This window comes from Pseudorasbora parva, chromosome 19 (genome assembly GCF_024679245.1).
Source record: "Pseudorasbora parva isolate DD20220531a chromosome 19, ASM2467924v1, whole genome shotgun sequence".
Taxonomy (NCBI): Eukaryota; Metazoa; Chordata; class Actinopteri; order Cypriniformes; family Gobionidae; genus Pseudorasbora; species Pseudorasbora parva.
Window position 1 is genome coordinate 14,399,885 of NC_090190.1, and position 15,304 is coordinate 14,415,188.

Consider the following 15,304-nt stretch of genomic DNA (forward strand, 5'->3'; position numbering starts at 1 on the left):
TTTTATGTGTGTAACCATTGTATATCTACATGAAATATCAATTTAAAATCACCTACATGCATTATAGCTGCATATTTATACTCATAAACGCTTTTACTCACTATCATGGCACTTGATGCCTAAGGGAACACCAATTCCACCAAGTGGTTGAAACGTATAGCCTAATTTATATGAATTAAAATGACTTTTTTTGTTTAAATGCTCAAATTCCAATGTTGTGCATTAATGAGTAATTTTAACCAATACAACCAATCAGGTGAATTTTAACATGTACCTTTTTAAATGTTAAAAGCAATTTTAATTCATACAAATTACATGTTTCAACTTCTTGGTGGAATTAGCAGAAGTTCCCTTGGGCATAAGCGTTGTGATAGTGAGTAAAAGCGTTCAAGAGTATAAATATGCAGCTAGGTAATTTTGAATTGAATTGATATATTCATGTAGATATACAATGGTTACACACTTAAAACGACCGTAGTGTTTTTATCTTTGTAAGACTGGCCAAGAACAATGCCAAGGAAAACTAACTTTACCGCACTCCGCATTTCCGTTGTGTTGTTGCGTTTTTATTGTGTTGTGGCTTGTTTCCGTTGTGTTGTGGCATTTTTGTTGTGTTGTGGCTTGTTTCCATTATGTTGTGGCGTTTTTGTTGTGTTTAGACTTGTTTCCGTTGTGTTTAGACTTGTTTCCATTGTGTTGTGGCTTGTTTCCATTGTGCTGTTGCTTGTTTCCGTTGTGTTGTGACATTTATGTTGTGCTGTGGCTTGTTTCTGTTGTATTGTGGCTTGTTTCCGTTGTGCTGTGGCTTGTTTCCATTGTGTTGCGGCTTGTTTCCGTTGTGTTGTGGCTTGTTTCCTTTGTTTTGTGGTGTTTTCATTGTGATTGTGGCTTGTTTCGGTTGTGTTGTGCCATTTTCATTGTGTTGTGGCTTGATTTAGTTGTGTTGTGGCTTGATTTCTTTGTGTTCTGAATTTATGTTTGCTTTTCAAATTGTGTTGTGTTGTGCACTACAGGGCCACCATATAGCTTATAAAGCAGAGGACAAAATCCAGAAGGAACTGGAATGCCGCGCACTAATCTTCACAGCAGACTGCGATGGAAATGCAGACAGCAACAGGTCTGCAATGATAATTGCAAATTCGCTGCCTGAAGTCCAGTTGTTTGTATGAAATACATCGATCCACTTGCTTCTCTATTCGGTAGTTTTCGGAAGTCTGTAAAAATATACCTCAGATTTTATGTCAAATCTGTTTGTACAGTCAACCTCAAAGCACCACAGTCACTCCGGCCGACAGTGACGTCACACGCATGCCCTCTATTCTAGTGAGTGACCGGCCACTTTATTAGGAAGACCTGTTCAACTGCTCGGTAACGCAATCTAATCACATGGCCCTAGTAGTTGCTGTGTGAGTAAACCTCACGCCTCTGACCTCAAGAGACGCTTATGTGACTGACGCTAGAAGTTGCAGCCTTTAGCCTACTTGTTAGAGAGTCTGACTCTCATGTCGACGGACCCAGGTTTGAGACCCGCTTGTAGTGGGTGGTTCAAACAGGAGGGGTTACATTGGTCCCTTGACCCGGATGGGAGTGAGGTTTAGCTAGTAGTTGCTTTGCAAGTAAACCTCACTTCTCTGACCTGAAGAGATGCTCTAGCGACTAGCGAACTGTTAGAGCGTCCGTCTCTCATGGCAGTTCAAACAGCAACTCAACACATTTAGGCAGACATGATCAAGACGATCTGAAGTTCAACTTGAGTATCAGAATGGGAAGAAAGGTATAGTGTGTATAGTGATTTTGGTATAGTGTATAGGTAAATTGACTTTAAACATGACATGGTTGTTGGTGCCAGATGGGCTGGTCTGAGTATTTCAAAAACTGCTGATCTACTGGGATTTTCACACCATACAGAGAAAAGACAAAATATCCAGTGTGTTGCAGGTCTGTGGGCAAAAATACCTAGTTGATGTCAGAGGAGAATGACCAGACTGGTTTGAGGTGACAGAAAGGAAACTTTAACTTTAACTTTAAAAAAACTAAACAAAAGCAAACATGTGTTACAACCAAGGTGTGCAGAAGGGCATCTGTGAACACAATGTATCTTGAAGAAGATGGCCTGTCAGCTAAGAACTGCAAACTGAGGCTATTCACACAGGCTCACCAAAATCAGACATTATAAAATTGCAAATAACGTTGGCTTTATGGTCTGATGAGTCTCAATTTCTGCTGCATTTAGATGGTAGGGTAAGAATTTGGTGTAAACAAACATGAAAACATGGATCCATTCTGCCTTGTAGTTCAGGCTGCTGGTGTTGTTGTGGGGGATATTTGCTTGGCACACTTTGAGCCCCCTAGTACCAACTGAGGATTTCTTTAAATGCAGCCTGTCTGAGGATTGTTGCTGCCCTTATCCAGCCCTTTATGACCGCAGTGCACCCATCTTATGAGGCCTACTTTCAGCAGGATAATACGCCGTGTCACAAACCTTAAATCATCTCACACTGGTTTCTTGAACATGACTACTCACTATACTCAAATGTCCCCCACAGTCACCAGATCTCTCTCTCTCTCTCTCTCTCTCTCTCTCTCTCTCTCTCTCTCTCTCTCTCTCTCTCTCTCTCTCTCTCTCTCTCTCTCTCTCTCTCTCTCTCTCTCTCTCTCTCTCTCTCTCTCTCTCCCTCTCTCTCTCTCTCTCTCTCTCTCTCTCTCTCTCTCTCATATATATACATACATGTTTTTTTAGTATTTTAAATGAACTTTTTTCAGTTTCTTTGTTGTTAGTTATATCTTGAGGTTTTAAGTATTTACTAGCTTTCCTTTTAGAACATTTATCATTTTTCAGTTTTACTATTTATTTCAATTAACAATTAAAATGTTTGGTAACACTTTTTAATAACTGCATGCTATGAATCATTAGTAAATATTAATTTATAATTTATAACTTTAATATACATTAGTAAGCAGTTTATAAAAACAGCTATAAATGCTTTATTCTTGATACATAATGTGTATAATAATTGTATTTTCATACTTTATTACTGATCACTTTATCAGTGATCATTAATAGTTGTCAGTGGTTCATCAGATCCTTTAGAAAGTGCAAGTCAATTATTAATAACCTATTTAAATGTAAATTTATACATTTTATTGTTTAGACAAGACAAATGCTTTATGTAATTCACGATTATTTCAGGTTGTAAAACATTTAATAGTTGTCAGTTAACTATTTTTGTGAGATCTAAAGTGAGGACTATTATGCCTCGTAAAGCTTTCACAAAGGATATTTATACCAAATGTTATTATAAAGTGTTACTAAATGTTTTTATTAATTTTTATTTATTTAACAATATAAGCATTGATGGGAACGGAATCTCTAACTGAATCTGGTCTTTAGTGACTCATTAATAAGAGTTTAGGAGAAACAGCAATGTCTGCTTCACAAACAGATATTGAATCAGATGTCTTCGGTGAATCAGTTGATATAGTTCTTAAAACCGTTGTGGATGATTTATTCCTCACACAAAGCTATTGAATGACTTCTTGGAATATATCACACAAGTCATATGGATCATTTCTGATGATATTTTCCCATTAGGACTAATTGCATGACAAAAAAATTACAAATAAATAACAACCAGAAAAAATCTCCTTTTGTGTTCTACAGAAGAAAAATAAAGCCATGAAAGGTGTAGATGTGGATAAAAAAAGAAACCGTTCTTTTTAGGTGACATATCCCTTTAAGAAAGAAAAAAGAGAGTAGACTGCAGGCATCCAAGTGTAACAGAAGCCATATGGCCATTACATAAATGTGGCAGTCTCACTTCAAGTCCCTCGAAGGCTACTTTCAGCATACATTCTCTGTATTTTCTGGATGAGACGGCACAGAAAACAGCCAACATCTCCTGTGCACAGCTCTTCCTACTGATAGTTCCTGTGACAAGAACCTCTATAGCCTGGGGGGACAGTCTATTACCAAAAAGTGTGTTTTTCTCACAAACAAAGCAAGTGCGAGTTCCCCCTCAAGTGCTATTCGATTTTTCTAATTTATTTATTTTTAGTAATACATTGTAAAAAGGGATTTTAACAACTGTTTGACCAAAATGCTAATTATGTATTGATCTAAAGAAAGAGCCATTTCCTTCTTGATCTAGTAATCAATAATCATTATACAGTAGCTGTAGGCAGAAGAAGTACTGTAGTGTGTTAAAGGTTTAAAAATGAATTTGCACATGATCCGACTATATTAAATTTCACTGGGGTCCACAGTGACAAAAGCCACTAGAGACGGAATAATAAAACCTGCTCCAGCTGGTGCTACACAATTAAGTGATAAGCAATACATGCTATCCATGTAAATATCAGTTTTTGTCCAACCCAGCCACAGCACAGTATCTCATTTGATCAGAATCTCACTCCAGTTCCCAGTGATGCCTTAAAATGTCTTCTATACGCAAAGTAGCCTAAGAACATTCAAAGAGTAAAAGAGAGAGATAAACTATAATTGCTAAACATTAGAAAGAAGATCAAGCTAAACATCATATTGTAGCCAAATTGTACTTGTCTCAAGGGCAGGAATATGAGAAAAATGGACAAATAGTTCCCACACAGATGGCAGCATTTATGGGGACATGCTGTCTAAATGTTCTGCTCTCTTGTCTTGTTCGATCATTAAAAGCAGAATGTGTTGAACTTGTTTTTTAGTGGAAGGTCAGACAGTTTGCAAGGTAAGCACTCTTTACCGTGCTAAGTGCTGATAATACTGTTAACTGTAATAAAAGTGCTGTTAATACTGTTAGTTTAATATTTAGTATAGTAAGATATTAATATTTCCAAGTAGCTTGTATTATTTTATTTTAATTTTTATAAGTTTAAGGTCAATAAGTTTTATGAATTTTGTTATGTGCTTTTGTAACTTTATAGAAGACCTCATTTCAAGCACTGGATGTATTTGTCAGATTTTTTTAATTTGTAAATTTTTTTTTACATATGACATAAACTATCCGAAGACCTCTGCTCCCATTTGAGAGTTTTTTCAGCAATCCGGTAGACTGGATAAATCCAGCCTGATCTGACGGCGATTTGATTTCGCCCGGTCACTCAGTCTGGAAACCTGTACATTGAAGGACAACTCCGGCAAATTTTTAAGTTTATCTTGATCGTTATATCTTTGTAAGTACAGTAAAACAACAACCGGATTAGTCCTTGCAACACAGAGTTATTACAGTTAATGCCCAGGGCTGCATTTCCCGATAACGTTGTCTCTTAGCGCTCTACGAAGACTCTAAAGGTATAACTTAACTGAAGGTATACCATTTCTAGGTGTGTTCCCCGAACTATACCTTAGTAGGTCGCTTAAGGTATACCTTCTTAAGTGTGACGTTAGAGGGTGCTGTTCGTGGTGCTGAATTGGCTTCTATCGATGGCTCAGGAATCGATTATTTACTCTATGCAGGGGCTGTTTCACTGCGTTATGCGAAACAAATTATGTTCTTTATAAAAGAAACACTTCAGAAATAGTTGAACTTTCATTTATCATACAAAATTGCACCTAAATTTTACATAATTCTGAAATGAGTGCACGAACCAGCAATCTCATGCTCAACCGCACCATCAGCATCACGCGTCATTTAAATTATTACAATATATTTTCCATAGTGTCTTGATTTAATCCACAACCAGGGATGATTGACCATGCAGCAGCTGCATCACATTATTGTGTAAATAACTAATTTATATTATTAGATGGCCTACTCAATAAAAACGCAACACGCAAAACATATAATCAGCTGCTACTATATGGCGGAGAAAAAAGAAAGAAAGAGAAGAGTCGCCAGCAGCTGATTTTAGTAGCTGAATTCCGTCCAGTTTGTCTCGGCAAAGCTGGTCCAACAAGATCTAAAAGCTGCTTAATTTGCTGTCGTGGTAGGCAATTTTTTTTTTTTTATAGCAGCCTTCTGACATGGTAGCCAGGGACTAAAGTTTTCACGTATGAAATGGTGCACATACACTAAATGGCTCCGCGGATGGCGCCGTCTTTGATTTAGCACAATTCTATTCGATGCCTCGCTGCCAAAGTTTGACTAAACTCCCCTTCACAATCATTCCCTTTAAATAGGCTCCTAAGCTTTTCCTGTCTAATGGTTTTCCAGCTGATGTACCTTTGGATAATATCATTAAAAAGCTAACAACCATTGGTGTTTGTAATGAAATTTTATGACAATGAAATTTCTTATGACAATTTTAATCCTTGCATTAAAAAAAAAAAAAATATATATATATATATATATATATATATATATATTCAACTAGCCTAATTGAACACTGGGTGTATATTACAACTTCGGAATTATATTCGGATAGACTGACATATAAAGAAGCTTTTTTCACAGTGGTGGCCACTAGTGGAATGAACTTTTAATAGTGATAAGGTATAGCTAAGAGTGGTCCAGACCAACCTTACGAAAGTATGACTTAAAGAAGGTATTCTTAACTAAGTTCGTTTCGGGAAACACATATTAAGGTTAAGGGATACCTTAAGGTATAACTTAAGAATGACGTAGAGTTAAGAAGGTTTCGGGAAATGCAGCCCAGAGCCCCCACTCAGCTAAATGTGTGTGTAAAGTGGCTAAACTCATCTCGTTGTCGTGTGAGGGACCTGTTCATGTTAAACAGACATTTTTATTGCATTTTGTGTCTGTTAAGAGGCACAAAGACACCCGTTACGTTTATGCCCCCAAAGCGCCGTTTTAGCTGAGTGGGGGCTCTGGGCACTAACTGTAATAACTCCGTGTTGCAAGGACCAATCCGTTTTTTTTTTCTCTCTCTCTCTATAGACTGTACTCACAAAGATATAACGATCAAGATAAACTTAAAAATTCGCCGGAGTTGTCCTTTAATTTCTACTGCTTCTGTTAACTTTTTGTGGGAACCAATCACAGACTGGTTTATCCACCTGGCGCGCTACTGGCGGGTCTTTGCCCGTTGATCACGCCTCTTGTGGTCTGATTGGTTGTAAAGGACTATCCAATTGCATACAGAGTCATTTAATTTATGCTTGTTGATCACGCCTCTTGTGCAGTAGAAAATACAGAGCAGACTCCCCAGACCAATGTTCAATCTTAAATTGAGCTTGGTCTGGTGATAGCCAGACAAGCGATCCGGAGGAGTTTCTTCAACACATGCCTCATTTAGAACCTTGATCATCATTATTAGGTCCAGTAGTCATCATATTTGTATGTTGTTGTTTTTTTCATGATCGAGACATTTTTGTATTATGTATTTAAGGTATGCTTACAACACATAAATGCATACAGTGTACAATGTAGACCTTTTAAGGAAATTATTTAATTCTGAAAGAATGTAATATTATGAATTTGTGTATTCTGTCCATATTTGTATAGGCTTTGAATGTAATATTACTGTAGACTTTGTGTAGTTTTGAATTTAGTGTTAATTTTTGCATATACACATTTTATGTATGTTTACTCCATGTACATTATTGTGTTGTCTTAATAGGTTGTGAATGTTGTTACATATTTGCATAGGTTTTTCAGTTGTTCTGTGCATTTTGAATTTATGCACACATTATATACAGACTTCCCAATAGTTTTAAATGTATATATATATATATACAGTACATATGTATTGTTTTTGAAAACAATGTGTATTTTATTTATTAAAAATAATGTAATTAATAAAAATTAAAAGTTTAAAAATGTACTTTTAACCCAACTGGCTTTTTACCTAATGCATTGGGTTTAAAATATCCTACAGTTGGGTTTCTTGTTGGGTTATTTTTAACCCAACATTTTTAAATGAGTAAACTATTTAATTACATTTTGAATTAGCTGTTATTTTATAAGTTTTATGTTTTATGATTATGTTTTTTGTTGTGTGCTTTTGTCATTTTTTAAAAATAATTTGTTCTTTCTATAGCTTTTGTTGTTGATGTTGTTGTAATTTTAGTATTTTAACTTTTTTAATTACATAATTTAGTCAAACATTTGCATTGATATTACATTTCAGTTTTATTTAAATTACTGAAATTAATTTTTAATAGTTTTCCTTTTAGTTAATATTAACAACACTACTGGTTCACTTGTGTTTTTACTTAACAAATAGCTGTCATGAAAATACCCGGTTTAAAATGCCCTCCACGATGTATTTAATAACATTTATCGCAAAAAAGGTGGTTTGGACTTGTTGGTGTTTTAGCCCACATATGTAAACTTTACTCGTCCTAAATAGATCTCCATGATGTAAGTAAAGAAGTAACTAAATGTGTAGCTAGGCCAAGCCTTACACTTGATAAAATCTGCACTGCAACTGTAGATGTCAGTATATTTTAGATCAATATATTTTAGATCAATATAAATGTAAATATAATTATTCGTATTTGGCATAATGACAATATAAGGCCTATACTGTACATTAGAATAATGAAAATGTGCCATACAGTGTTAATGGGAAGTGCATTGTGTGAATTTAAAGTGGTGGCAATTCCTTTCGACGTGCAGAGGGTATTTCTCAGCACTTGGCACGGACAATCAAGGAGAGAGCTGGAAAGACCTCCACAAATTTAGGAAGAGTGGTTTCCCTCAGTAAGCATTCTGGCAGGAACAAGCAAGAGGGAGTGATGAAGACACTGCCAGCACTTTTTCACTCTACATTTCAATCGGAGACTGAATGGCCTGCAGCGGATGACTATAGATCAGCAGTCACTGGACTGTCCATTTAGCTTTAGTCATTGCATTTTGAGCTGCTCCCATGTTGTACACCGAAAACCGCCAATGTGTGTTAAAGCTGGCTGTCATGCAGAGCTCCATGCACTGTCCCAGGTACTGGCTACAACATAGAAACTGAATACACGAGTAGAATGGAAATTACCCTGACAAAGGGAGTACTAAAATAGGTGGAGCTTACCAGCCCAGACAGGCCAGTGTGCAACTTACACAATAACTTTAATGGGGTTTATATAAAGGATATTCTATGGAAAAATTAGTGATTGGTTTGACAGGCCAGATTCTGGGTCATAGCGCTATTTTGATAAACATTTTGTAAGCTTTATATTCTCATCACTGAACACACACAGGCACTTTTGGCAGAGGTCTAACGTCCTTGAGTTATTGAGCCTGAGAGGGGTGCTCTAATGTTGATTGAGAAGCACGGATAGAATGCCATCTTAATGTAGCATTTATTGCCTCTAAATGTTTTAGAATGTTACAAGTGAGGACAGGGAAGTCATTTCTATTCTCAGAACAAGCACAACATAATTATATAAGGCAATTTAGCCTACATTAAACTTTCATTAATTTGCTACAAAGAACTGACATGCCAGCTTTTTACTGACCTGATGCAGACTAATATAGCGGATTGATGGTCTGGAGCAAGGTTAACTGCTAACAAGGTTAACAAAGGAAATGTGAAAATTAACGGGGCAGTCTGAAACCTGCCTTATTTGCTCTCAATTAGAACTCACTGCAGTTCCCTTTTTCACCACAGATTTACATTGGAAAATTGAGGGGCGCTGTAGAGCTGGGGAGGGCTCATGGCACCCGCTACCCTGTTTAGTATAATACATGCCTGCCAAAGCCATGCGCTACATTTTTATATATCCTGCTCACTTTATGACTTCAAATAGTCTAGAGAATACTAAAATATAAGTTACATAATGCTGAACCCATTTAAAATGTATAATTAATTCAGTTCACTGCTCTAGGAGTGTGTGTCCGCAGCTTGTAGTGTGTGATCACTACTCATCACCGTCTGCTCATAATATGTGCACTAACTTCGACGTTTTATGCTGCCTTCACGTACTATGGAAATGTATTAATTCCCACTTCTGAAATCATGAGTACGAGCTTGTTGCATTCAAGGGATTTGTGGTCGGAATGAACAATCACAGAGGACACCAGGTTTATTAGTTCCTAATTATTGGGAAAATCTTATTAAAACCAACTTTATATGTAGTGCCACATGCACTGAAAACCATATAAACATTTACGATGATATCCGCTTTCTGCCGATTGTGTAATTTCGGTCAGTAAAACATACAATCGGCTACACTTCAAATGCATATAGCCTAGGTCTAATCGTATATGTAAATATGAACTTGGCTACTTTAACGGCAAGACAAGAAGATCTAGTTGTTTTGTAGGAAAAAATAAATAAATCATACCTACCACAGCAGTAGGCCTAGTTCTCCCCGACACCATGTTTAAAGTTTATGGCATGCCCATCTCTGGAACTTGGGTATCAAAACATTTTCTAATCAGTCAATACTGATCCTGACAACATGCACTAAGCATTTATTTTGTGCTAGGTATAAATATGTGTCAGCATAACTTTCATGGTTAGGGCCTACCGGTAATCAAATTGTATTTGAAAAGGCTTTTGTTGAAACATGTAACAAAACAGCTACTAGTCAGCATGAAAAGGAAGGTGTGATCGTCTTTTATTCCCTATTGTGATATCGAAAGTGGAACAAGAAAAAATGTAGGGAATTGATGTGTGACAGGTTACCCTGGCATAAGAGAACGCTGTTGAGGAGAGCAGAGTTTTTTTTTTTTTAAGAATATGAAGTAAGAAAAAATGGTTATGGATAAATTATTTATAATAAATAGTGCTATGTTCAATAAATAAAAATAAACATAAACAAAGAATGGTTCATTTTGATTTCATGGTAACTTAAAAGCCTCAATCAACCTTTGATTTAGGTCAAGCCTCAGTTTGAGAGGTATTAGACCCTCTAAAGGTAAAGTGCTCTCTTTTTCTCCAATCTCAATTCCTTTTCAACTCAGAAGATCGTCATTGTCTTTATTCGGCTGTGAATTATCATCTAGATCACCGCTGGACCGTGGACAACGTTGTCACATGGTGCCTGTTACTTTTCTCAGCGCTTGTAGGGCGGACCAATCACAGTCGTTTGTGATTACATAATAAGGTATTTTATTTAGCCGTTGTACTGCGATTGCTGTGACTGACTTCCGTTTATATGACAGATATAGAAAGATTATAGAATATTTGGGATTTATAGATTTAAAACACGTTGAATTTTAGCTTGGAACTGCTCTTAATGCACTCAAATTTGAATGCGGTTCAATGAGAAGTTCGGCTTTGTGAGCCACCGAGCGCCCCCTCGAGGATTAATAGATTATTTCCGTTTGGTAATGGTGACATATGCCGTCCAATGGGCTCAGGCAGTCTTCTTATGTCGACTTTCTGCGGCAAGTACGGAGTTTAGATCCAGTGCTGTTCTGGACTGATGCAGGAATAAAGACGGCAACCAGTCGTGAATGTTAAACGCTTGAACGCAGACATATAAGTTTTAAAAAAATCTTGCGAGTAAATGGGATTCAACGTCTTCCGAACAGAATGTAAAGAATTCCTTGAAGGATGTGGGGAATTAAAGGCTCGTGTGCTGCGGTGTTATTGTTGTTTTTGGCTTATATCTCCGTGTCCTCGGTTAACGCCGGTAAGTTTGCGGGATTGTATTCATTTAGTCAGGAATGTCATTATTATATATGGTCATTATTGGGCTTTTGCGCCAGACAGAAAAAAAGACACTGAACCCTGTTACACTATTTTTGCATGAATGAACAGAATGACAGCTGTCTTATCTTTTAACTACAAACAGTACGCCTAGTAAAATGCATTCTGACATGTTCACATCGGTAGAGAACACACAGGTTGCGGGTATGAGATGAATAAATGATGCGCTACTACCTGTTCAGCCCTCCATTGGGAAGCACAGACGCTCGTGGGTTCCACTGTTCATTCAGACTGCATGTATGCTGTGAACAATTCATGTGATCCTAATTGATATTCATGTGAACCCTAATTATTGGTCGCATAGACAGTTGAAACCTGGACGGTAGACAGAAATCACAGTTTGAATGCACAATAGATCACATTTGAAAGCTCTGGGATTTAGGGAATTTGTCTAGATGCATGCAGACACATTATAGTAGGCTACTGAATTAATTTGTTAAATGGCAAATGATCTGATAACTAGTAGCTACAGCTAACTACAGCAGAATAATGATTACTTTGTCAAGGTCACAAATTCATCCACTTCGATCGTATTTGCATTTATCTTTCTCCATTAATTTAACCTTTCAAAGTAATATATAATTTAATAGCCTATCATGTTTTGTATTAGTGTGTTTTTCCCACCCTGGACTATAACCTTTTATTACTTTAACCTTTTTTTTAAAACATAAAACTATAGCTGGCCTATTAAAAATGATGTGCAGATGTCAGTTATCATGGTTCATCTTTTTTACTGTTATCATAAATACTGTTAGGCCTAGTTAAACAGTTTGGAATGGTATACAATAACAATTGACCTTTTTTAAAAGTGCTGTACAAATCGGTTTCTCAGAATAAAAGCTGATATATAAAAAAAATGAAGTGCCAATACTAAATGACAAATGTAAATCAATGACTACCACAATTAATGCGCATTCTTTTTAAGTGTCAATTTATAGAAAACACGAAACAAGAAGCATAAAAAATCATTTGGGGGGCATGAAGGCATGGCAAATGTACATTTAAATATTCATAAGAATAACTGGTCCTAATGAGTATATATTTCATCAGTTTGATCCACATGTGGTATGTGTGTTTTAAGTTTCATTTCTGTTTTGCGGTGACATGAAAATGAAGGCATCACCGGACACCTAAAAATGATAAAAGTAATAAAAAAAAGTATCAGCAGTAATTTGAAATGACTTTGAATTTGCTAGATGTCAAGCTGCTTGCTATGTGTGGACATGTGGCTTACCAAGACATAACAGGCTCTGATTACAACTGTTTTTAAATGATCAAAAGAAAATTACATTAATCTGATGATAAACCGGTGCATTGGTAATAATAGCCATTGATACAACTATAGGGCTTTTGCTACGTTCTATTTACCTTGGAGGAGGGATGTCGGTCACACTTTAGATTATGATCCAATTCTCACTATACTGTACGATGACTTTTGTCTTAAATACTGCTTTAATTAATAGTTAGTAAGGTAGTTGTTAAGTTTAGGTATTAAAATTAGGATTGAGAGATGTTGAATGTGGTTATGCATGCAGAATAAGGCATTAATATGTGTGTTAAGTAGGCTACTAATAACAGGCAATATTCTAGTAATATGCAAGTTAATAAGCAAATAGTTAATCGTGAGAATTGGCACCCTATAAACTAAAATGTTACTAGGATGTTGTAGCTGTGATGTCACACCCGAGTTGACCACGTTCTAGTAAACAGGTCAGATATCTAAGATGGATGCAGGCAAACCTTTGTTGTGCTTTCTCTTTCAGAATCCACATAAAACGCGGTATTTAGCACAGATAATGCAGATGTCCACAAATTGAGTTTGGATAGCAATTTGTGCACTGACATTGACAAACAAACGTGCTAATAAAACAATATTTCTACTGTTCTACAACGGTTGATGCGCTGAGCAGCCAATATTGGATTGTAAAGCCGAGATTGTTACACTTTCCCACGAGTTTCCCAGTCACAACTCCGACTCTGAGAGGCATTCCAGTCAAAAGTTCCTATGGGGACTAGGTTTTTCCCACCTCTGAGGACAAAATGGAATGCACCATTGAAGTCGGCATGACATGGAAGTTTCTTCCCTGTTGTGACGTATATCCAAGGGAAATACTTGATTTTGTCTTTCGGGAACTGATTGGATAGTGGTTTGCTATTGCTGTGATCTCATATACACGTCATCAGAGAAGAGATGTCGCTGCAAGAGGGAAGGGAAGTTAATTTGAATAAAGATTACAAGGGTAAAACATAATGAGCAAAGATAAATCATTTATAATAAACACTGAAATATTTCATAAAAAATGCAAATGGTTAATTTGGATTTCATGGCGACTTTAAATATATGATGAAAGTCACCTATTACTTTATTCTATAAACAGTTGTTTGTAAAGATAGGGCAGTCTGCTGGAACAGTATACTATTTCACATCAGTAGCACTTGGTTTGCAATCTGAAAAATAATATACTAGTGTAGAAATACACAATAAATGCTCTTTTATCATAAAAGTAGCTATGAAGTGATATTGCCATTCCATATATCTGTCAAGACCATTCCATATATCTGAAATAAAAGCACAGCGTGAACATGATTACGATACTGTTCTGAGCGGCTAATGTGTAACATTATGTACAGATTAACTATAACAGACACCCACAGCTGACAACACACACAAACAGACACTATTAAAGCACACCGGACCATTTTCACTCTGCTTTTCTCTTTTATGTTGTCTAGAGAAGCAACAAAGCCTCTGTCCATACATCTTTATACTGAGGCTCTGGCAGTGATGCAGGACGGAGGAATATTAATGAAGAGAGCAAGTGACATTTCCTCACCATTATGAAAAGAACACAGTTTAAACACCCTGTCTAATACAGAGAAGCAACAGAGGAAGCAGGTGAAACAAACATGTCACAGAATAACTGATCAACTTTAGAGGCTGCATGAAGGGTTGGTCTTATTACAGGCCTGTTGTATTTTGTTATGACGCTTGTGATGAAAGGAAGAGGTGCCCCCGCAATGTGCAACGCGAAGTTCCTCGCTCCGAGCTCTCACATGTTTGTTTCATCTGACAGTGTCAGGCATCTCATCAAAGCTACAGGAGGACATTATGAATATTTTATGAGTCTGATGTTGTTTAGATGGGCCAGTCGCCCCTGTGCATTGCATATTAGAGTAAATCTATCAGTTCATCGCTCTGAGATTCTGTTTTTGACGCATTAAGTCTAGGGATGTCAGTCAATATAAAAAATTCTAATTGCATTAATATGACGAATTAATCACAATCACATAAATTAATATTTAACTGACAAAAGCCAAGCCTGAAATGCTCAGAGGTTTGGAGCTGTGATGAAGTGGTTTGTTTTCTAACACGTTGGTCAGACTCAAACCTGCTTTGGCTGCTTATGATGTTTTATTATTATTTTGCGAAAGAATTTGTAACCCTTACGTTTTTCACATTGTTATGTTGCAGCCTTATGCTAAATGCTTTACATAACTTTACTTAAGCCCCTTTCACACTGCGATTCCGGCAAATACACGGATAATGCGAACCGGCCTTTGTTCCCGGGCCGCTAGATTTGGTCCATTCACACTGCCAGCGAAATACCGTAATATGTGCGCTTTCACACACAACCCGTAACGGTTGACACGTGACATCCTGATGTGACGTATAATGGCGAGCGATCTCAGCTTCAGCGCGGATAGTAAGGAGCTCCGTGGTCTCGACTTGTGTCCAGTTTGCACACATTTCTGCTTG

The 15,304-nt window shown here is 36.8% G+C and overlaps 1 protein-coding gene across 1 annotated transcript in view; it reads left to right on the plus strand.

Moving 5' to 3' along the window:
* The first annotated feature begins 11,216 nt into the window (after window positions 1-11,216).
* The window catches only part of fndc5b (fibronectin type III domain containing 5b), a 35,807-nt gene continuing 31,719 nt past the window's right edge, over window positions 11,217-15,304 (plus strand). The window contains exon 1 of the mRNA XM_067425208.1: window positions 11,217-11,470. Within this exon, the coding sequence (XP_067281309.1) occupies window positions 11,392-11,470 (79 nt within the window). The 5' untranslated portion in view covers window positions 11,217-11,391. The remainder of the gene's footprint in view (window positions 11,471-15,304) is intronic.